The 24,238-nt window shown below is 39.3% G+C and overlaps 1 protein-coding gene across 1 annotated transcript in view; it reads right to left on the bottom strand.

Annotated features, from left to right (window-relative positions):
• The window catches only part of LAMB3 (laminin subunit beta 3), a 67,786-nt gene that overhangs the window by 31,081 nt on the left and 12,467 nt on the right, over positions 1 to 24,238 (bottom strand). Inside the window, exons 4-11 of the mRNA XM_026713025.2 lie at positions 15,241 to 15,355; positions 14,936 to 15,009; positions 14,533 to 14,724; positions 8,556 to 8,619; positions 6,429 to 6,616; positions 4,594 to 4,714; positions 2,594 to 2,782; positions 645 to 800 (exon numbers count right to left, since the gene is read on the bottom strand). Of these exons, the coding sequence (XP_026568810.2) occupies positions 645 to 800; positions 2,594 to 2,782; positions 4,594 to 4,714; positions 6,429 to 6,616; positions 8,556 to 8,619; positions 14,533 to 14,724; positions 14,936 to 15,009; positions 15,241 to 15,355 (1,099 nt within the window). The remainder of the gene's footprint in view (positions 1 to 644; positions 801 to 2,593; positions 2,783 to 4,593; positions 4,715 to 6,428; positions 6,617 to 8,555; positions 8,620 to 14,532; positions 14,725 to 14,935; positions 15,010 to 15,240; positions 15,356 to 24,238) is intronic.

Raw genomic sequence — 24,238 nt, 5'->3', positions numbered from 1 at the left:
AAACTCATTAAGGGAGTACACACAATCTCATAAACAAAACTTAATTTTCTATTAATGTACTAACTTTCTAAACTGGCCAGTGAGCTAAAAATAACTGAAAATATGGAAAAAGGGAATCAAAATGGTTAATTTTCCACCAATAAAGAACTGGGGTTTTTTTGGTTTTTGTTTTTAATATACAGAGCATTTTATAAGGAATGTGTGTGTTTTATCTAATGCTGGAAAGAAGTACAAGTCACACTAGATTTTAATATTAATAAATGGAAGATTCAACCACTTCCTTTTCTCAATAATTCATAGGATAACCTAAACCCTACATGTCTCCTGATATAGCCTAGGGTATATTAAAAATTGAACCATGCAAATTTCTTTTCTTTCTATTCCTAATGAAGAGATTTGTAAATCTTAAAGCTTTCTCAAATACTGTACATTTTAAGCAAATAATATAGGTTGACTTGTGGTACACAAAGGATCAGTTTTAGGCTGCTTATATCACATGCTGAGGATAAGGCCCGTATCTAGTCACAATGAGGGTGTATTTGTTTCTCATGGTGTTCTAATGCCAATGTAACCCACTTTATGAAATGCTTTGTGTCATGTAGATTGCAATAGATCCTCTTGATCAATTTCAGACTTTAACCTACCTCTGCAACCTTGGGGGTTAGAGTTGGTCAACTGAGTAAAGCCAGGTTTGCAAAGATGACAACGATCTCCTTGCACGTTGTCCTTACAGACGCAGCGACCGTTCATGCGGTCACAGCTAGATTCAGGAACAGTGCCATCCGGGTCACACTCACAAGCTGAAAAGAAAGAAGTTAAAACTTCTAACTTTTTAAAAGTTGCAGCTCTATCATAGAAACAACATCAAACTAAAGAACAGTTTGGGATTTTACATGGGAATTCATTATTCTTAATTTCCCCTTTATTTCTTTTACTTGCTCTTTTAAGGTGTAAATATGACTGCATATTCTTGTTTTTTAAAAAAATTATGGAGCAAGGCCTAATGTCCAGACCAAAACTTGGACAATAATGAGCTGAAATAGAGCAAGAAATGCTTCACTTATCAGTGATAAAAACTTACTGATATTATAATTATGCATGCCAGAGTGTTCCTGTTAGGAATAACATAGGTTACCTAACGTAGTTTGGGTAAAATAATATATATAAACTATGATAGTAAGTTTAAGTGTGTGTCACTTTAAACTGCAAAGCATGTAATTTTGGGTGCCATGTGAAACCGCCATATGAGGGAGCAAGAGAACCTGATGATGGTTTGATGAATTGATGGTTTGTTAACTGCGTGTTTTCCCCTACTGCTGAGTTGCTGAAGGAAGAGAGGAGTTTTGACTTCTTCATATCTCTACTGCGAGGAGATATATTACTGGACTGATATTTGTAAGTTTACTGACCTCTCTTTTTCGACACTGGAATTTGCAACTGAATAATCCCTGGACAAACTGAATTAGTGAATGATATATGGACTGTTTGACTATGCTATAACTCTTAGTGGAATAAACTATTTAACTAGCACGGTGTATCTGTTTTACTGAGTGTAAGCTACAAAAACGTCTATCTCATATATTTTGCCTGCCTGCCTGACTGCCGTGAAGATTCTGCTAGGGTGTATCCCTAACAGTTCCTCATCATGTATCTTCTAATCTTAATAAAGAATTAACAAAGGAAGCAAAGTAGGCAGGTGGGTAATGACAAAATGGATTATGATCATCTAGACCCACAGGAAAAGCAGGGCTTGGTGGCAACACAAAAGACATTTTATTATACATTTACCATTTTTTGAAGAATTAGTCAGTTAGGAGGAATACTGGTGATTCACACTCATCTTGCCTGCTATGTTTCCACACCATTCTGCAACTATTCTTAGTTACTGTTAAGAACAACCACTAGTGATCTGATAATGATTTTAAATTGGCTCCTCTCTCTCCTTTATTGTAATTCCACCACATCTCTCAAATTAGGCCAGGCTATTTTTGAATGCTTCATTTCGTTTTGCAATAGAATTTTTTGAGCAATGAGCTGAATTGGAGCAAAAGGAAAATAATACTTTTCTATAATGCAGCCACCAAAGTGGGATACTACAAGTGAAAAATAAAATAAAATGGCAAAAAACCCATCAATAATTAAACTATCCTAAAATTGGTTCTAAAGAAGAAAGGTGAAAGAAAAAGGAACAGGAATATATAGAAGGAATATTGAGTGTATTTATTTGTCAGACTTAAGTCAGTTCAAAGCATCCTTATTTCCTAAGCAAAATCTGAGAACTGCCTGAAAAAAGAAGAAATTAGAGGTTCCCATCAGAAATTCAATGTATCATCAGCAACCTTTAGTATTCAGGTTTCTACAGAGTTGGTTACTTGAGAGAGAAAAAATAACTCGGCCAAGACCTTCCTGGAATTTTATATTTCTATTTCTTTTGCAATTCCTTTGCTTGTTTGCTTTGAATAAATTAAATAGGAACTTTTAAAACAAAGAGAAAGTAAGTGTGGGGGTTTTTTTTTTTTTGAAGTTTTTATCAATAAAATGTATTCTGAGAAAATATATTATGAAATTGAGAGAAGGCTTAAACACCACTTACGGAGACAGACCTCTGGATGGCCAAGATCAAACCGTCGGTTACGAAAAAAGTTTATTTTGCAAAATTCACAGTTCCTGCCTTCTGTGTTGTGCTGGCAATCTTCACATACACCTCCACTTTTTCCCCCATTTGCTTGGTATACACTTTGGTCAAAATGACATTTATGGGAATGTCCATTACAATTGCATCCTAAATGAAAAGAAAGTAACAATTCCTGTGATGCTCAATAAAAGAGAACGATCTTTTTAAGTTTTCAGTTTCACCACTAGATGGCACTTTGCTCTCTTTTATCAATCTTAAAAGTACAAAAAAAAAAACTATCAGAGAAAAATCTATGTATCAGGGTTCTTTATAGAAATATGATATCTGTAACTTTACATACATTCACATAAATATAGTCTTAATCCATGGTACCAATTTTGGTGATTTTTTAAAAAACACATAACTTGAATTTGTATCTGTACACAACCAACATGTGCATTTTGTTGATTTCCAACTTTTACATTTTTCCTTTTCCATGGTCACTGAGGAAATATATATTATAATTAATGTAACTACTCTACTTTGTTTTCTAAACATATTGTTCTATCCCCAGACCTTTTATGTCGATAATACAGAAGAGCTATAGTAAACATGCTAAAATAAAACTAGGAAAAATAGAAGTAAAAATGAATACATTCTCATAAGATCAGCAAATCTTTGGTTATTCTCATAAGATTCGAAAACTAGCAAACCTTACCCATTTTTTTAAAAAAAACTAAATCAAATGTACTTAATCTTAATACTGGACATCATATTGATGGGGAATTAGGATGACATGGCAACTGTAAATATCACATTACCAATCCTTGGTTTTCACAAAGATCTGCAAAAATGTTTGATGATTATATCAGCAAAGCTTGGTAACCATTTTTATAGAATGTGGTGGAAAGCTATACTTAGTTTGGCATATTGCTTTGGTTTCTCAGAGGAAAACCAGAGTTTGTTGTGCATGCTCTGAAGGTAATTCAGAAGTGCTTCAGACCTAATGATAGCATGACGGTATCACTCCACTAACATTGTTTGATATTTTTTTAGGCTTCTACAAGACCCTGAAGTGCCACATTTTGAGGATTTCTCTCCTTAAACTTTGTTTATTCCCTGCCTTTGTTTTTATAAATAACTCAAGGAGGCACAAAAACACAATACTCCTATTTTCTCCGCAACAACTCTGAGGTGAGTTGGGCTCAAACTTACCCAGCCAGCTTTCATATTTAAGGTGGAACTAGAACTTACTGTGTCCTGCTTCTAGCCTGGAACATTAAGCACCAATCCTAAATCTTTAAAGTAACAGCACCTTTATTTTTCTAGATTGCCAAAGATGTCAGAAAAAAATGACAGAAAATGCCTATTAAAGAGCAAAGTCAAGTCCACAGTTCTTAAAGCTACCAAGTTTAGAATACAATATGGGGCATGCATAAGCACACCAACATGCCTACCGTCCCTGTCCTATTGTTTCTTTTATTTATTTTTCTTATATGTATCCATGTATTCATAACTATGTTTTTACTTATACCTATTATCTTGTAAGCAATTGACAAACCAAATAAATAAATAAATATGTTAGTGCAACATTTCCAACATTTCTTCAAAACCACGGGGGGGCGGGGGGGATTTTCATGTTAAGAAACCAAGGAGGTATTATAAGTAAAAATAAAGCAATAAAAATCAACAGTAACATTTAAAAGAGAAAATAAAATATCCACCAATATGAAAAGTATGAGCTTTAAGATGTGTAGATAAATTATTGCCTCTTCTAATATATCTTAGCATTCTGAAAGGTTTAAATGTTAGTTATGTCTATGTTCAGTTATCTTTTCATGATCTTCCCTTTTTCTGATTCTGTAAGTCATACAACTAATACTTGCAAAGTTTTCTGTAATTATAACTTATACTACCTATATTTTTGGAAAGTTTTATTAAATAAATCTTTTCCTGGGAAATCAAATAGGCATACATACTACAACATTCATTAGGATTGTCATCTTCAGCAGGTCTCCATGGCTGATCATTGTAAAAAGATGCACAGTGATCACAGTTTGGCCCAGCAGTATTGTGTTGGCATACACAACGCCCATGAACCTAGAATGTAAGCAAAACCTAGTTTTAATATCATGGCAGCTTCTCCTGCTGCTGTTGCCCTACAGTTGCTTCTCATATTTATTTATTCCTTACATTGTGACTCTTTCAACCTAATTTGGCAGAGAAAAGTTCCATTTTGGCTTCTTTACAAGATTACTTTCCAGTTCTGTCTATGCTAATACAAAGAGCTTTTTGTGCAACTCAGATGCTGTTTCTCACAGTTCATATTTAACTCTGAATGCCAAACTATTTAGCCCTTGAAGGCATTGTTACCAAGCCTTGTAATCCATACCTGACCAGGAAAACAAAAAAATATGCACTTCCCTCACTAGTGCAAATTCAAAAAGCTACTAAATGAAGTGTGATTTTGAGGTTCTTCCCATAAGAAGCTCAGCATCTTGTCTAGCTAATATTCATTCTGTCCTTCTGACCATAATGTGAAATGGTGGAAAGAAAGAAAAAGCAGCATATGAACAAGATAAGCACTAATTATATATAGACCTTTTAGTGGGGAAGCCTCCACAGATCTACAACTACTCAGATCCCTTCCAACTTTCTTTGCTGCTTCTGACCTTTACTAGTTTGTTGCAAGACTAAACAATACAGATTTTTGTCAGTGTAAAAGCCAGAATGTCAGCAGCTGCTGCAAACTAGTATGAGGGAAAGGGCAGATTAAGGGGGTGGTCTCAAATCCCCCTTTAATTTTTCTTTACGGTATTAACAAACATTGGCAAACTTAAAATTTGTCCATCCTTGATGCTCTTTGAAGCATTTCCGACATCTGGAAATTGAATTCTCCTCAGCTCTTCTGCCCCAAACCATAAACACTGAGTATAAGAAAATGCTACTGACTGAAAGGTAAAGAAGGCAGATAAGTAAGCCTCTTTCCAGTTTTTGATTCCCTGTACTTTCTAAGTTAAATATTAAGCAAACACTTGATGTTTTTTTTAAACCCTGGCAGCAGGAAAGTCAGGGCAGAAGTCTAACTAGGATGGTGGGCACAAAGCTTTAAGACAGTCAGAAATGCATTCTGAATCAGACTAACTCCAGCACTGGACCAAACTGTTTTGAAATCAGTCTTAACAGATAGGCAGCAAACACTATCCCCTCTGACAATTAGACAATGCACAATGCAGGAAATGCTCTCTGCTTTTCAAAAACACCAAGTATTATTAGTACATTAGTGCACACCTGCAGAAACTTGTAGAATGATATCTGTCACTAAGAGATCAGATTGCAGTGCAGGCTCACTAAAATGAAATGAGAACCTAGAAAGCAACGTTTCTTCCCATAATGGATGAATGACTGGAAAACCTAATGGAATTAGCAGAGATGGCTAAATTGCCTGCTCTAATAAAAGAAAAGAATACATTTTGTTTCTGCTTGAAAAACACTTCTAAATTTTGTGTTTTAGATGGGAAAAAATGAAACTTTGACTTTGGGTTTTGCGGATTAGTTTTGTTTGTTGATATAGAAATAGCTAATATATATTAAGTATGTAAAAAGTCGAGGCAATGTTATTATTTTATACCACTATACTAAAAAAAAAAAAGAAGTCAATGCTTTTCTCTTTTTTTCTCCTTCACCATACATTTCTGTCTTTCCCTTCCCCACTTTCCCACTATTTTCATATTCATTTGTATTTTATACTTTGTTAAGTGTAATAACATTATTTTTTTTAAAGAACAGCCTTCTCTCTCTCTCTCTCTCTCACCATAGCCCTGGGCTCTCCAGAAGAGGCATCAGGGGCAGCACAGCGATCTGCATGCCCATGACAGAAACAGCTGCCTTGCACCTGCATCTCATTTAAGGCATAGAAAGCACTGGGTAAGCGGTACCCCTGATGTGGAAAACGGGTCAACTGTGTGAAGTTGATTCTCAAGTTGGTGAATTCAGCCAGATCTATTTCAGATGAAAAAGAGAGAAATTAATAGAATGCTGGGACAAGTTGGCAAAATAAAACCCAAGTTCTTTAGCTGTGTTATCAATGACACACAGACAGGGATAGGCAGGTGTAATATTATTTGTGGAACAATTCTTGGGAGAAAGAATGAGATCATTAATGAGTCTTAACAGTCATGGATGCATTCATATATGTATGCACGAGTGTGGTGTATGTATGTATGTATGTATGTATGTATGTATGTATGTATATCACACACAAATACTGCACATAAGCATGTATCTCCAAATAAGTGGGTACAATGCTCACAGCTTCAGTACAATATTGCTTTGGAGAAAAGCTTTTTCAAGGGTATTAAGATAAGTTTAAAATAGCAGTTGGTATATTTATAATTGTACGTAATACTGCATGTGCCCAACATTCCTTATATAAATAGGTCCAATCCATGCACACAGCTGTGCAGGAAATAGCTGGTGGTGCATATCATGGATGTTTTTGTGTGTTTGTAAAATGTGATGCAAAACACAATGAAATACCACATATTGATGCATTTTCCTCTTTTATTAAGACATCAAGCAGCATTTTTTGGGGGGGTCTCACAATCTAGTTCTACAACTATAATTTATAACTTGAATATTGAATTCTTTGCCCAGTCCCTGATTCCTCTCTCTGATTAGAAATTAAATCACAACAGTGGTGTATCTAGCTGTGGATCATTTTTAACACCAGACTCATTCATTGCTAAAACTTGGGGGTAGGCATTAAGACTTCTAGTCCTGCCTTAGTCACAAAACCGGCTGAGTGATATTAGGCCAGCCACTATTCTCAGCCTGAGGAAGAAGGAGCTGGCAAGTCATTTCTGAAAAAGGCTGGCAAGAAAACTGTAAGGAACAACCATCAGAAATCAAAGTAATATGATGATGATTTTCCCCCCATCCATCATTGCTGTGCTACCACTGATCACCAACAGCAGATTGACACACATTCAACAACAACTCGATGCCATAGCAGTTGGTAACCTCATGTTTTTGGCAGCACATCCCTTATTGTTATATACTAGGGGTAAACTGCCACTATGTCATTGTATCACAGTGTTTCAAGACATTTTAAAGATTGTTTTTGTCTACTGAAAATATTTATAACTTGTGACATTAGCTTAATTTGAATGCACTGTATACCTCTCAAATCTTAATTAGCTCTGTTTAGAAATAGGATAAGAGCTAACTTTCTCTCTTTTAGTTTGAGATTGGTTTTTCTTTCTGTTTAGACATTTGTTCTTTACCAAAACTAATAAAAATGTTCAAAACTAATAAAAAATAACACAATCTAGATCCACCTTAGATTTTCAACTATCATACCTTTTCCCAGTTTTCCTACAGGGAAAATCTTCTTAAAGATTTTAAGAAATTTAGTTAACTCTCCTACACTCAGATTCAATCTATTTATCCATAAAATTAAAAGAAAGTGTTTCCTTGGATGCTTGATTGGCTCCATAAGGGTCTCAGAGAAACACACAGACTTGTGCAGGCTGTCATTGTGAATGCCTATTTGTTGGAGAGATAGGAAACACAAACTAATGATAAAGCAAACCTGAAAACATGATACTGCCATGTTTCAATCATAACTTTATCAGAATTCTTTTATCCAAATGTGCAAACAAAATATAACAACTTTACCAAAAAATGGTAACTTCTGAAAAATATAGTCAAGCCCTTATCTTACCTAATTTCTTATTTTAGGCAATAATATTATATACAATATTTATTTCAGTACATATTACCACCTAGCTGTGATCCCAACCTAAGAAGGTAGAAAAAAAATGTATTCATTTGAGGTACTAGGGTCAAGTTCAACATAGCAACCTAGAGTTCTTCTTCTTGTAATAGTCCAATAAATCTCAATGATATCAAACCAAGCTAACATAAAAAAAAAACTCACTGTTAATTCGTTGGCTTTTGGATGTTCTCATCCCTGATGTAAGGTCTACAGGGTTGAACTTAATCTTATAACAAAGAGAGAGAAAAAATTATTAAAATCACAGGTAGAGTTCCTCTATCCTGCTTTTATAAAAGCCATCAATGAGCTGGCTCCAAGTCATGATATTCTATTTTAAACAATGGAAACTGTTATGTCTTTGGAACTGGTTGGAGTCCCCAACCAGGTCCGCTGTTTGAGCGGGAGCACCAGCCGCTCCCATTGGCTGGCACCGTTTGACAGCCGGTTATAAAAGGCAGCTGTCGAGCAGTGCCAGCCCGTTGTCGCTAGCTAGTCTGCCTAGTGAGAAGGCAGACGCGGCAACCCTTTATTCAGAGTAATAAAGCCTTTTACATTGCACCCTGGTTCAGCCTCGTTCCTCCACCTCTCTACAACACTGGCGACTAAGGTGGGATGCGATCAGAGGCTACCAGTAGTGCGATTCTGAAGAGCTGAGGCCACCGATGCTCACAAAGAGCGCGTAATTCAAAAAAGCCTCAGGGCTTTGAGCTGTAGTCACTAGAGCGAAGTCACGGGCACTGAAGCCGCAGCCGCCGACGCTCAAAAAAGGGTGCGAAATTCAAAAGCCTCCGTAGCCGGAGAGGCAGACACCGCCGGATAGCGCAGCCGCAAGCGCTCTTCTAAGAGCGCGAACCTTGAATCAAGACTGAAGAGACGAGCACTGCCATTTCCAGAATGAATGCCAATCCGACATTCCCGCCATTCAAGCCAGCTGAGGAAACGTGGGACTCATATAAAAATCGTTTCAGCTACTTCCTCAATGCCATCGGTTTAACAGATGCTGCTGAGCACAGGAAAAAATCCTACTTCCTCAGCTACTGTGGGGCTGCGGTTTTTGACACCGCTACAGCACTAGTCTCCCCTCGCGCTATCAGGAGCGTCCCGTGGGATGAACTCCAAGAGATCCTCTCCAACCACTACTCACCTAAGCCATCCCAGATAGCCAGAAGATATGCTTTCCGAACCAGAAAACAGGCTGAGGGAGAGTCAATTAACGAGTATGTGGCAGCTCTGAGGACAGCTGCCTTACAGTGTGGTTTCAGAGACTACCTAGAAGACATGTTACTAGACCAGATCGTCTGTGGGGTTAGAGACCTTAGGCTGCAAAGACGTTTGCTAGCAAAAAAGGACTTAAACCTAGCCTTAGCCGTGGAGGAAGCCCAAGCTGCTGAGCTCTCTGCCCAATCAGCAGCTGAAATTCAAGGAACTCCTGTAAAACCCAGCAGTTCCACCATCCATTCAGAGGAAGTTTCCATTGAAGAAGACCCCATAGACTCAACAGACGTTAACCGCCTTAAGCAACAAAAGCCTTCACAGGTAGGAGCAGGGCAGAGAAACAACTTCGCCCCCAAGCAACCTTCCATTTGCCTAGCTTGCAGGGGCTCCCACTCTAGGGCATCCTGCAGGTTTAAGAACGCCATCTGCCTGAATTGTCAAAAGAAAGGCCACCTCGCTAGAATCTGCCAAGCAGGGCGAACTTTTCCTCAAAGACCTCCACCACCTACTACTTTCCAAAGGCAAGTGGAGGACTGCTATACCTGCTACCACGCTAACCAAACTTCCCAGACTCCTAATAAAATCACTATCTCTGTTTCTTTAGAAGGTAAGCCCTGCAGGATGGAAGTAGACACAGGATCTGCACTTTCAATCATCTCCTGGGAAACCCTAAAGAAGATCCATCCCAGATTTGCGAGGAAGAAGCTGCAGAGATGCCACCTGACACTGCGGGACTACCAGGGCAAGAACATCCCTGTCCTCAGGAAAGGCAAGTTTTTAGTCCAATTCTAAGCCTTTAAAGGCCATTTGCCTTTGGTGTTTGTTAATGGTGCCCTCCCCAGTCTGTTGGGGCTAGATTGGTTCCCCTCCCTCGGCCTTAGTGTAACTGGGATCCATGCTGTCTCAACTTCTGACGTAGACGCCCTATTCTCAGATTACTCTGATGTTTTTAGCAGCGAGCTGGGTTGTTATTCTGGCACCCCCATCTCCTTCTCTGTGGACCCCCAGGCAATTCCCCTTCGCCTTAAGCCACGCAGGGTGCCTTTCGCCATCCGTCCAAAGTTAGATTTAGAATTAGATAAGTTACTAAAGCAAGGGGTGTTAGAACCAACTGACTTTGCCAAGTGGGAGACCCCATAGTCACCCCACTCAAGAAAGATGGCAGTTTAAGAATCTGCGCAGACTATAAGACCACCCTCAATCGTTATCTACAGGTCAGCGCCTACCCTGTCCCTGTTATTCAACACCTGTTACACACCTTCGAACCCGGCACCATCTTTGCCAAATTAGATATGTCCCAGGCATACCAACAGTTCCCTGTGGATGATCAGACAGCTGAGTTACAAACCATAGTCACACATAGAGGGGCATTCAAGTGCAAACGCCTCCAATTCGGCGTAAGTGTAGCCCCGGGTATATTCCAATCCCTCATGGAAAGGATCCTCCAAGGTCTCCCAGGGGTTGTTCCTTACTTCGATGACATTTTAGTCTCAGAAATTGACAGACCCCAGCTCATACAGAGAGTCAGAGCAGTCCTAGAGAAGTTTAGGCAGCATGGCCTCAAACTTAAAAGGGAGAAGTGCGCCATCGCCACTAGACAAGTGGACTTTCTGGGATATAGGATAGATGCCTCTGGCATTCACCCAGTCGAATCCAAAGTAAAGGCCATCCATGAGGCGCCTACACCAACCAACAAGACGGAACTCCAAGCCTTTCTGGGGCTACTAAACTTTTACGCCTCATTTCTCCCGCACAAAGTGTCTATTGCTGAACCCTTACACAGACTGTTAGACAAAGAATCCCCCTGGCATTGGGGACCCAAGGAAGCCCATGCCTTCAAGGCAGTCAAATCCTTACTCACATCTGATGCAGTTTTAATCCAATTTGATCAAAGACTCCCCCTGGTCCTAGCTGCGGATGCATCCCCGTTTGGGATTGGGGCTGTTCTGAGCCACAGGCTTCCCAACGGTTCCGAGGCACCAATCGCTTTCTTCTCTAGGACCTTCTCTACTGCAGAAAGGAACTACAGCCAAATTGATAAGGAGGCCTTGGCTGCAGTAGCTGAAGTAAAAAAGTTTCATGAATTTTTGTTTGGACACCATTTTGAACTTATAACTGACCACAAACCACTCCTGGGGCTGTTATCAGGGGATAAGCAAACCCCACAGGTACTATCACCTAGAATGACCAGGTGGACTTTGTTCCTGGCCGCTTATTCATTCAAGTTGGTGCATCGCCCTGGAAAAAACTTGAGTCACGCCGATGCCCTTAGTCGCTGCCCCCTACCAGTCCCAGTCGAAGACCCAGCACCTGTTCATGCCATTTTTGAAGTTAACGAACTTAAATTGCCGGTTACAGCCGAGGACATTGCTGCGCACTCAAAAAAAGACAGAATAATTGCCCAAGTTATGGACTGGGTGGGAAGGGGGTGGCCAGAAACGCAATACACCACTGACTTTGCTCCTTTCAAAACCCATAAGCAGGAATTGTCGAAACTACAAGGATGTCTGTTGTGGGGGACAAGGGTAGTCATTCCAGCCACTCTTCGTGTACCTATCCTGAAGGTACTTCACGAGGGCCACCGGGACATCGTAAGGATGAAGGCTCTGGCCCGCAGCTACGTTTGGTGGCCCGGCATGGATGCCCAAATCTCCAACTGGGTAAGCTCATGCCAACCTTGCCAAGAAACCAGGGCTGCCCCACCAGCAGCCACGCCTACCAAGTGGGAGAGTGCTAGTGGTCCTTGGTCTCGCCTGCACATCGACCTGGCTGGACCAGTACATGGCAGGACCTTCTTGGTTGTAGTAGACTCTTATTCCAAGTGGATAGACTTGGCCCTACTACCCTCGACAACCACTCAAGCAATTGTTAAGGCTCTGACCCGCTTCTTCGTTACCCATGGGCTCCCTGACACACTGGTGTCTGACAATGGCCCCAGTTCACGCTCATGTGAGTTTAGCATGTACATTGCCAACTTGGGCATCAGACACATCCTTACAGCCCCTTTCACCCCGCTAGCAACGGGATGGCTGAGAGGGCAGTCAGGTCAGCAAAGAGGCACTTGCCAGGTTTGGCCAGGAAAACTGGCATTCCAAACTGTCACGTTACCTCCTGAGCCAACATACGACGCCATGCACCGCTACTAATAAATCCCCTGCCGAACTTTTGATGGGGAGACGCCTGAGGACCACCCTGGACAGGTTGCACCCCCACTATTGCCCAGACACCCCTTTGGGATCTGACAGTTGGGTCAGGGACTTTGCCTTGCATGACCGGGTGTACGCCAGGAATTATGCAGGGGATCCTCTGTGGGTACCAGGTCAAGTCGTGTCAGTCACAGGTCCTAGATCCTACAGGGTCCTCTTGGAAGATGGACGCCTGTGGCGTAGACACGTGGACCAGCTCCGTAGACGATGGAAAAGCACAACTGATACCAACCCAACCCGACCTCCTAGCGCCGAGGACTCCCTGCCGGTACCAGCCTGCCCAGTCGGGAGCTCCCTGCAGGATCCGAGCTACCCCATCGACCAGGAGGCTCTGCTGGAGGGTCCGAGCTGTCAACAAGAGACATCGAGCCAACAGCCAAGCGAACCAGCCTGCCGGCCGGACCAAGCAACTCACCAAGGTCAGCCCGAAAATGTGGACTTACCAAATTCACAGAGCACCACACCTGACCGAACCCACTTCCCGACAACCTCCGAGACGATGCCTGGGGGCGAGGACTTGACGCCAGCCAGCAGCTTGCCCGGGTTGCGACGTTCCGGCCGCCAGCGCAGACAACCAACTTACCTGAAGGACTACGCATGCTCCCAGCTGGGGGAAAGGAGTGTTATGTCTTTGGAACTGGCTGGAGTCCCCAACCAGGTCCGCTGTTTGAGCGGGAGCACCAGCCGCTCCCATTGGCTGGCACCGTTTGACAGCCGGTTATAAAAGGCAGCTGTCGAGCAGTGCCAGCCCATTGTCACTAGCTAGTCTGCCTAGTGAGAAGGCAGACGCAGCAACCCTTTATTCAGAGTAATAAAGCCTTTTACATTGCACCCTGGTTCAGCCTCGTTCCTCCGCCGCTCTACAACAGAAACTTACTGCAATTGGTCATATATGCTAATGTCAGCTATCCAATCAATCCTATTTGATCTCCCTTATCATTAAACAAATTAAGAAGCTTTTATCTAATTATTCTTTTAGCTTTACAAACCCTTGCTTCTGATTAAGAGAGTAACAAGCAATTGATCTCTACCTGGACGCACATGTAGTCCTTGACTTATGATCACAATTGGGACTAGAATCTTCCTAACAGTTCATTAATGCTGAATGAACAGTCATTAAGTGAGATGTCATATAATCGCTTTGCTGAATGCTACAGTCCTGACATTCTAAGTTGTGATCATTGAAGAAGAATTACACATCATTAAGTGGATGGAATCCTAGGAAAGAAGTATTAAGGTGCCTCACATGGATAAGTGAGGTGCTGGGAGTTCCAACGCAGTCTCTTTGCAAGTTGGGGTGCTTCTACAAAACAAAATCCACCCCTGGAAGACAAAACTACACCCCTGGATGAGGAAAAACAATTTCTTTCATACGGCAAGAATGGGTGTTTTCAAATATGACTGTTTTCAAAATGAATAAGTCAACTGAAAACCTAGAGGCAGGACTTCTGAAACTGTGAACCGGTTATTCCTTGTGGGTTCATTACCGTTTTTATTGCATAATTCTTGTCAACTTCCTGGAATGTGATGCAACAGTGTATAAGTACATGTAGTATTGTGGACTAATGTGATAAAATTTATATAGATGTATGCACACACATACACACGTGTGTGTGTGTGTGTGTCTACAGTACATACACATATATAAATGATACTGTAACTTTGAGGTCAATAAATCCTATGTAATCTTAGCCCAAGGAGTACTGCATTTTCAATACCTTTCCCCCATTCTGAGGTTGTCTAGGTTGACTCTGTATGTCCTGGCAACGGACATCCTGCCACTTCTGAGGCAAGCCCTTGAGGATCCGGGGGAAAATAGTAGAACAGTCTGTGGACAAGTACTGATAGATCTTCCAAGTTGTGCCAAAATCAGTAGAACGCTCAATCACCATGCCACCTGGCAAAGGACTCTTAAAGAGACAGAGGAAAGAACAGACAACTAGAATTCAATAGTATTGCACTCTACCCTTAGCAACAAAAAGGAGAGAGAGGAATTAATCAGTGTGATTGATCCAGAACCCAGATAAGCTAACAGTTGAAATCAAAACTGTCACTGGCTTGCAAAGGCCATTTGAATCAAATTTATTTCCCCAAGAAGAAACAGGAGAGCTATGCACATACCCTGAAGTCCAGCAGGAGATTAGCAAGCTGAAATGTATTGTTTAAATCTAGTTGGAGAGAAACATGTTTCACATCTGAGGAGACACAAAAAGCAATTATCAGAACAGTGGGCCATGAAGATTATGAAACTAAGGGCTTTTTCTAAAAGCTAGATCATCCATTTCCTCTTTGCAGTTAATCTATTAAAACTCAGGCCCTATTTACTAAATCCACACAACCCTTGTCCCTCTCAAATCATTGTTCTACTTTACAGCACGTCCACATCAACCTCTTTCCTTCCCCCCTCCTCTAAATCAGGGACTTACCATTCTGAGATTGCCACCACCGCTTGTGTCCTGTAGAAGAAAGAACATTTTCCACCTGGTGACTGTTGAATGCATGAGGGGTTCTGGAATCACATACGCAACATTTCATTTGCCACTGAAACAGGAATAAAAGATGGCCATTAGATTCATGATCTCAGTGGTGTGGTGTTCTACAGAATTAAACCCAAATGATATAATAATGCAAAATAGTTTTAAATGTTACTTCCATCTTTTAGAAACTAGCATTCTATTTAATTCTATTTAATAGAACTAACATTCTATTTAATCCTTTCCTTGAATAAAAGATTCATTGATTGAAAGTTTGAATTTTAATCAAGTGGATGAATAAGCATATGCATTTTCAAACTAGGCTTCTAATTTATTTCTGTGTAAAAGTATATGGGGATATAAATGCAGGGGATCTTGTGTTTTTCCACTTCTCATTTTCCTTTACAGAGAGGTTTTTCCAACTGCTCTGACTGTCCCATAAGATGAAGAGAATTCACATGCTCTGGTTTTGATCAATTAAACAATGTCAACTCATGGAACCATGGAATTGTACCTTCTCTTTGTTACTCCTTCATTTTGAAATATTTGTTCCATGCTCAGGATTTGTCTAGCCCCAACAATGACATCCTTTAGAAAAGGGTGGCTTTCTAAATACTTATATTAATATATTTCAAAATATTTATATATTAATCTCCTTTTCTTCCCTAGATGCATACCCTTGACCCAAACAAAATCTATCATTTTTATCAGAACACAAGGCCAGGCTTGTTTAAGAGCCTTATCCCTGTTATTTACAAGCCCCTTCTTCCAATTCTTCTTTGGCAAATGTTTACTTTGTAAGGACTGCTCAGTACAGTACCTTAAAATTGGTGAGGCTATGGCTATTCTAACTAAATCTGATCTCCCAAAGGAGATCTTGACATTTCAAAAGCAGTACATGATTTAAAAAGCTTGAAAATTTTAATTAATTTGGGCGACAAATTACTTGTCAGTTTTTACTGGAAAACAAGCTCTCCAAATTTCGCTCTAGGTTTTATATCTTCCCTTCAAAGGGGCAAACATTACATTTTGGGTTACATGCTGGGTTTTTTTCTTCTTTGTGGTAAGTTCATGCCAGAACCAAATTTCTTTTTTTAAAGCCGAAAACAAAAAGCCTGGAAATTGTTGTCTACCATTTAACAGAAGAACGGGTTTTTATATATACAAATTCAGATCAGCTACATTTGACTAAAACACCCAGGGAGAATGAATATTTCTGACAGGCTTGCTATGTTGTATCTTTACTTTTATTATAATGTTAAAGAAATTCTGTACCTTCAACATTACATGAAAGTAAATCCAAATGTTGAGTGTGACAGTATTAGTCACGCATAAAACAAAAATGGCAGAACTTTGCCATGTCACCAGAGGAGGCTTTAGCAGAACAAACTTGCATTTATTTAAATCTCAAAATAGATTGAGCTAAATCCATCTCAACTTCCTAGATTCAGAAAGCATTAGAAGGCAAGTGGCTTTAGTGAGTGAAAGGTTAGTGGGTGAAAAGTCAATCTTCTTCAGCCTGAATGAGTAATTCAAGGAGTAAGTCAGACTGGGCTATCTCAAAAGGTTTGTGCACAAAAGGCTTAAAGAGACTTCAGCCCAAACTTGACAAACAAATACTAAAAGATAACAGATTAAGTTAAATCCTGGCTTTTACATTAATTCCACTCATTCTAACAAAGGCATGTTGAAAGAAATGATGTAAAACAGACCAAATGCCACCAGAACAAGAGTCTACTTAGAATAGGATGTATCGCTACTTTTTCCCCCTTCGCTAAATCGGGAGTACGCATGGCCAGTGCATGACATATCTTGCCCACGGGCGGCAAGTTTGACACACCTGGCTTAGAACATTAATATGCATTAACAAACATAATCATACTACTAGTAGCAATCACATGGTTAAAAATAGTTGCAGGGTGGAAAAAAAATATGTTGCTAATCTGAATATGGTTGGACAGACTCTGGAAGGTTGTAATTTGGAAGAAACTGAAACATTGGTGGACAAAGAGATTCAGCAAACACACGACATTAATGTATTATATTGTTAGATTCAGATGAAAATCTATAAGGCGCCCAAGTTAAATTCTGAAAAGGTTGTCTTTACCACTTCTGTATACTGGAGCCTAAAATATTTGATTGGATAGTAGAATGAGTATAACTTCAGATACATTACAGTAGCAGCACAGAATAGATTGCCTTTTTGTCAAGTACATGGTAATTAAAAATGGCTCCATTTTAGCACAACACATTGTATTTTGAGAAGGATCTCTCATCAGCTCATATGGTCATGCCTTGACAAATGATTTGTGTGCTGAGCTTGGACTTCTCAGAATTTGGATCTGACATACAACATACATGGACATGTGAAACCTGAAACAAACATTTCACAAGACAGCACACTCCAGTGTTGAAATCCTGCTGTATTTTCAATATTTGGGAAACCTAAAATTAACACTGGATGCAAATGTAAGGGTTGACTGCTGTACTGAATAAATTGTGTAACATTTTATTGCTTAAGAGATAAAAAATGTCCTTGCTCCAAACTAGAGTTTGCCAGAGGAGGTGTGTATCTCAAAGTTTCCTGGGTCAGACAAAATTTCTGTCCAGCTTTTATTTTGGCTCTCCTCAAGGTCATGCTGTTTTGGAAGAGCTCTCTCCAATGTTCCTCCTGCCAAAATGTTGGATACATTCCCATCTAGACATTGGCTTTAGGGAGAAATGTGTAGATCCTTCTCTGTATTTGTTGCTGGGAATAAGGACCCAGCACAACTTTTGTTATCAAGAAAGCAGGTACATGCAGGATTCATGGAGTTATGCATCCCTGCTGATACTATAGATCGCTGAAGCAGAATCTACACTATATATTAGATTAAGGAAGGGAGGTTGTTCAGCCAACCACCCAAATGATGGAATCAGACAACAGCTGTCTCCTTGTAGCAGTTGAATTGACCCAAAATAAATGGAGGCCCAAAGAGGTCCCTACTTAGGAGAAATACATATATTTTACTTGGTCTTTTTGTAATCAAAGACTTAGTCCTCAATACTAATAGTGCAATCAAGAAAACTAGAATGTTCCCCAGTTAAATTCCCTGTCTGTTGAAAGAAATAGAAAATAATTTCCCTCAAATTATTGTTCATCTTTATCCAGGCCAGAACAATAGCAAGAGTAAGCCGCATGAATCTGCTTAGGAAGTTGTCAAATCACAAAGCAAAAGACCAATTTATATTTCACAAAAGTTACAGAAATGCCACACTAATTTCCTTCTATGTGGGTGTGAATTAGTTAACCTAACATTTATGTTGTGCTTTATCCTCATAGCAACCATTTTGTAAGCATTGCTCTAAAATATCAGAGTGCCATTAATTGAGTAATATTTCCTATCACCCTGGACTCCCTGTGACTTACTTTTCTTCCTACACCTATATTTTCAGCACGAACAGAAAGAAGAACCTATGCTTAGGTGAAAGAAACAAGAAAGAAAAACTAGAAATATGCAGATAGAAATAAAAGAATGCTGTAGCACTATCCTTTAGGTGTGTGCTTTTCAACTACAAATAACCATACTGTTCCGGACTAGCAGGCTCGAAAGCCTGCAACTCTGATTGGCCCGCGAATAGCGGGTCGTGATTGGTCACCGCAGACTGATCTGATTGGCTAGTAACGGGCTGCCACGGTTGGCCCAGCCAAGCGGGGCAAACTCAAATCGCCGTCATTGGCTGCCTAGCCGCAGCCAGCCCTATATAAGGGGCTGCTGCGGCTGGGATATTTCGCTCAGACCTGAAGTCACTAATAAACAGCTGTTGTTGCTATCTGAGTCTTGTCTCCATTCTTGGACCCATCCTCCCAGATTTAACATATACCATCCTAATTTGCACACAAAAAAAACCCCACAGCCTTGTTGTCTATCTACATAATTTTATATATATGAATGCAAATTTCCATCTCTTTCCATTTCTTTCAGTTATATGTTTCTTTTCTGGCAACATATAACTGACCACTGTATGGCGGGGATGAGTGGGACCTTTATCCTAATCTCTGAAGCCACTTTAAAAGAATGCTATCTGTAAGGGATGAGTACATGTCTTCAAAAAAATATGTGTCTAATTTCATTTTCATAGTCTCAGGCAGTGGTGGGATTCAAAAAAATTTACTACCGGTTCTGTGGGTGTGGCTTGGTGGGTGTGGCTTGGCTTGGTGGCATAGCTTGGTGGGCATGGCAGGGGAAGGATACTGCAAAGTCTTCATTCCCTCCCCACTCCACTAACCTGCTTTCCAGCTCCGTTTTCCTGTACAGGGCAACGAAAGAAGACCCAGCCGATCAGCTGGAACTCAGAGAATAGATGGGGGCGGGGCCAGCCAGAGGTGGTATTTGCAGGTTCTCCAAACTACTCAAAATTTCCCCTACCAGTTCTCCAGAACTGGTCAGAACCTGCTGATACCACCTCTGATAATGTATTTTCATGAAAAAATATTGTGCTTGATGTGTGAGTACAATGTCATTTTGAAATATAAGCATTTAAATATTGTTCAGTTAGCAACTTTGCTTTTACGGAGATCAAATTGTATCATAAGTTCCCTAGTCATAAAACCACTTTATTACACAGCAATGTTTAAATTATATTTCATATATGCAGTGTTTTATTTCTGGAATGTTAGTTTAGATGATAGTTGTTTCTATAAATTTGGTCAACAAAGAACCTGGCATGAAAGATGCTTATAGAAAATAGTTTGATCTTTTTAACAATATGAAAATGTCACTGAATCATCTGGAATTCTTATTCATACTAGTTATTGGCAGGTGTGTGGGTGGGTGTGAGGTTTCACAGATTTTGAAATAATGTTCAAATTATCCCTATGACCAGCAGCAATTAGCAAGTGATATTTAGTTCAGATCTATGAAAGCAGAATAAATTTCTGTGCATCACATCCTTATAAAAGGCCCAGGAGGAGGAGCAGGTTTAGTTGGTGACTATTTCATTGTCTGAAAATAATTTCTGCAATATTCTCAAACAGATAATAGTAGGAAGAAAAACCCTTAAGTTCTCATTAATTGCTGAGATGGCAAAAAAGAATTACCCAAAACAAATGAAGATTTGTAGAAAGTTGGGAAATGGATGATACCTGAAAATAACATTCACCAAGAGTATTTTACATTCTGGAGAGCCATTTAACTGACTTTTCATAGTTAGCAAACAATGCAATATTAATAAATAATGAACACTTAATTTTGCAGTTGAGAATTCAGTTAAAAACCGACATTAAGCAACAATCACGATCATAGGAACAGCAGCAAGAATTAGTTCCATCAGGGTTCGTATTAATTATTTCATATATAGGCTGACATTTTAAAGAGAGGAAAGAGCAATGGACTTTGTTGTTTAACTCAGAGTGATCCCTGTCAGTTCACTGTTTTTCTTTCTTAAAGCACATATTTACACTTTATCTCATAATAAAATTAATAGCATATGCCTTGAACGTAACACTAATTTGAAAGGAACATTTGATGGCAGCAGAATATTACTAAGAGCAAACACAAAACGTACATGAAAGACAAATTAGTGGGCCAGTTCTAAGGAGTTTGATTCATATTGGACATGGTTATCAAGCATAATAACATGATTTTGGGGGGGGGGGCAATTCCAGTTATTTTTATGTTTGAGGCAGAGAACAGGGAAAAGCCCTCTCAGTTTTCATTTACCAAAACTGACTGACAATGTTAACGAGCAAAGTCTCTGCTAAACCTGAAAGCAGCAATCTGAGTTGCTAACAGTTTCCCAGCTATTCCCTATGTCATTCTGTTCAATGATAGGACTGGTCCAGATGAATTTTGAAAATTACTATGTTAAGATGCACATTTTCTATTTTCTGGTTGCAAGAACAACCTGATCTAAATGAATTCTGGGAATGGGAATGAATCACATCAAGATACTTCAACAAAGCCAGCTGGAAATAATATTTTACAAAAAAAGTAATTATTCCTGACATCACTTCCTGTGTTCAGCTGTTTTGCTTGCTTAAGATTATTTGTTTCCATCTCTTTTTCTACAACTTAATTAACACTATAGTACTTATTAATCATTGGTTCTTCAAGGAAGTCCATTGTGTTTGTTTTTACCTAAAAAACAAATATTTAAAGAACTAAAAAATATACAGCATCATTGGTGCCACTTGAATTTGGTAAATCAACAATTTTCATACCTCTCCTTTATAAACATGTCAGTGCTTGTCTTTAAGGTGCATTCGTTAAACATTTTTGCTGCATCAAAAAAAAAACTGACAAAAAACTGCTTATCAAGAGGATATAGGAACCGCAATACGAAAGAATTATACCTCCTAGTATAAGACAGAGAATTATGAAAGTTTTCCAACCCAATGACATGTACTTGAAGATTATATGCTTCTGTAGCAGGTAATACTCTCAACAGATGAAGTAACCAGAAAGTGGAGCTGTACTATTACAACATGTGTTTTTCAAAAGCTATACAGATAAGAAATGCCCAGCTGCAAGGGTAATATGGGCATCTTAATTCTGTGTTCTAAGTACAGCAACTATCATCATTTTCTATATGTTAGATGGCACTAAGAAAATTGCTTTATACAGATCTCAGTTCTCTAGCAAAAAATATAATAATAATCTACACACCAGGATCGTGACGTTGCTTTGTAATAAAGTGGTTAATGTTTCAGAGTTCTTTACACAGTCAAAAACCATATTGTGCATAGTAGAAAAATACATATTAATAGACAAGTTTTGTGGGATTTCTATACATGGATGAGAAAGGGGTTGTCAGCAGGAGGTTCAATAGTTACACAGTCTTACCTTCTGTTTGAAAAATGGTCATCTGTTTCTATTGTTTTTAGATGTGAGCATTCAAGCATGCTGGGGTTAAAATCTTTCACATCAAATCACTTTGTTCTACTACAATGAAATGTTAATTTTATTCAGCCACGCTGATTCCACTTTCCCCTGCTGATTTGCTTCTGTATATTGGTTCTTCATATGCCAGCAATGACATCAGAGAGCTCTTCTCCAACCAGCTGCAGTAGATTTATAGCTACGCGAGGATTTAAATTTATGTTTAATAGGTAGCAGCTTTTCACTGATCTTATTTAGGCTTGAAAACTATTAAACAGGATTGGAGCTAGTCAGTATTCTGATAAGGGATTACCAGGGAATTTACACTGGAATTTACACTGGAATGGGAAGCCACTTCTGAATTATTGACGAGTAAAGTACATGGTTCAGTACACGGGCCGCAAGTTTGACACCCCTGGCTTAGAACATTAATATGCATTAACAAACATAATCATACTACTAGTAGCAATCACATGGTTAAAAATAGTTGCAGGGTGGAAAAAAAATATGTTGCTAATCTAAATATGGTTGGACAGACTCTGGAAGGTTGTAATTTGGAAGAAACTGAAACATTGGTGGACAAAGAGATTCAGCAAACACACGACATTAATGTATTATATTGTTAGATTCAGATGAAAGTCTATAAGGCACCCAAGTTAAATTCTGAAAAGGTTGTCTTTACCACTTCTGTATACTGGAGCCTAAAATATTTGATTGGATAGTAGAATGAGTATAACTTCAGATACATTACAGTAGCAGCACAGAATAGATTGCCTTTTTGTCAAGTACATGGTAATTAAAAATGGCTCCATTTTAGCACAACACATTGTATTTTGAGAAGGATCTCTCATCAGCTCATATGGTCATGCCTTGACAAATGATTTGTCTGCTGAGCTTGGACTTCTCAGAATTTGGATCTGACATACAACATACATGGACATGTGAAACCTGAAATAAACATTTCACAAGACAGCGCACTCCAGTGTTGAAATCCTGCTGTATTTTCAATATTTGGGAAACCTAAAATTAACACTGGATGCAAATGTAAGGGTTGACTGCTGTACTGAATAAATTGTGTAACATTTTATTGCTTAAGAGATAAAAAATGTCCTTGCTCCAAACTAGAGTTTGCCAGAGGAGGTGTGTATCTCAAAGTTCCCTGGATCAGACAAAATTTCTGTCCAGCTTTTACTTTGGCTCTCCTCAAGGTCATGCTGTTTTGGAAGAGCTCTCTCCAATGTTCCTCCTGCCAAAATGTTGGATACATTCCCATCTAGACATTGGCTTTAGGGAGAAATGTGCAGATCCTTCTCTGTATTTGTTGCTGGGAATAAGGACCCAGCACAACTTTTGTTATCAAGAAAGCAGGTACATGCTGGGTTCATGGAGTTATGTATCCCTGCTGATACTATAGATTGCTGAAGCAGAATCTACACTATATATTAGATTAAGGAAGGGAGGTTGTTCAGCCAACCACCCAAATGATGGAATCAGACAACAGCTGTCTCCTTGTAGCAGTTGAATTGACCCAAAATAAATGGAGGCCCAAAGAGGTCCCTACTTAGGAGAAATACATATATTTTACTTGGTCTTTTTGTAATCAAAGACTTAGTCCTCAATACTAATAGTGCAATCAAGAAAACTAGAATGTTCCCCAGTTAAATTCCCTGTCTGTTGAAAGAAATAGAAAATAATTTCCCTCAAATTATTGTTCATCTTTATCCAGGCCAGAACAATAGCAAGAGTAAGCCGCATGAATCTGCTTAGGAAGTTGTCAAATCACAAAGCAAAAGACCAATTTATATTTCACAAAAGTTACAGAAATGCCACACTAATTTCCTTCTATGTGGGTGTGAATTAGTTAACCTAACATTTATGTTGTGCCTTATCCTCATAGCAACCATTTTGTAAGCATTGCTCTAAAATATCAGAGTGCCATTAATTGAGTAATATTTCCTATCACCCTGGACTCCCTGTGACTTACTTTTCTGCCTACACCTATATTTTCAGCATGAACAGAAAGAAGAACCTATGCTTAGGTGAAAGAAACAAGAAAGAAAAACTAGAAATATGCAGATAAAAATAAAAGA

Source organism: Pseudonaja textilis, chromosome 3 (assembly GCF_049901715.1).
Source record: "Pseudonaja textilis isolate UNSWEBS1 chromosome 3, rPseTex1.2, whole genome shotgun sequence".
Classification (NCBI taxonomy): Eukaryota; Metazoa; Chordata; class Lepidosauria; order Squamata; family Elapidae; genus Pseudonaja; species Pseudonaja textilis.
This window is presented reverse-complemented; position numbering and strand designations above follow the sequence as displayed.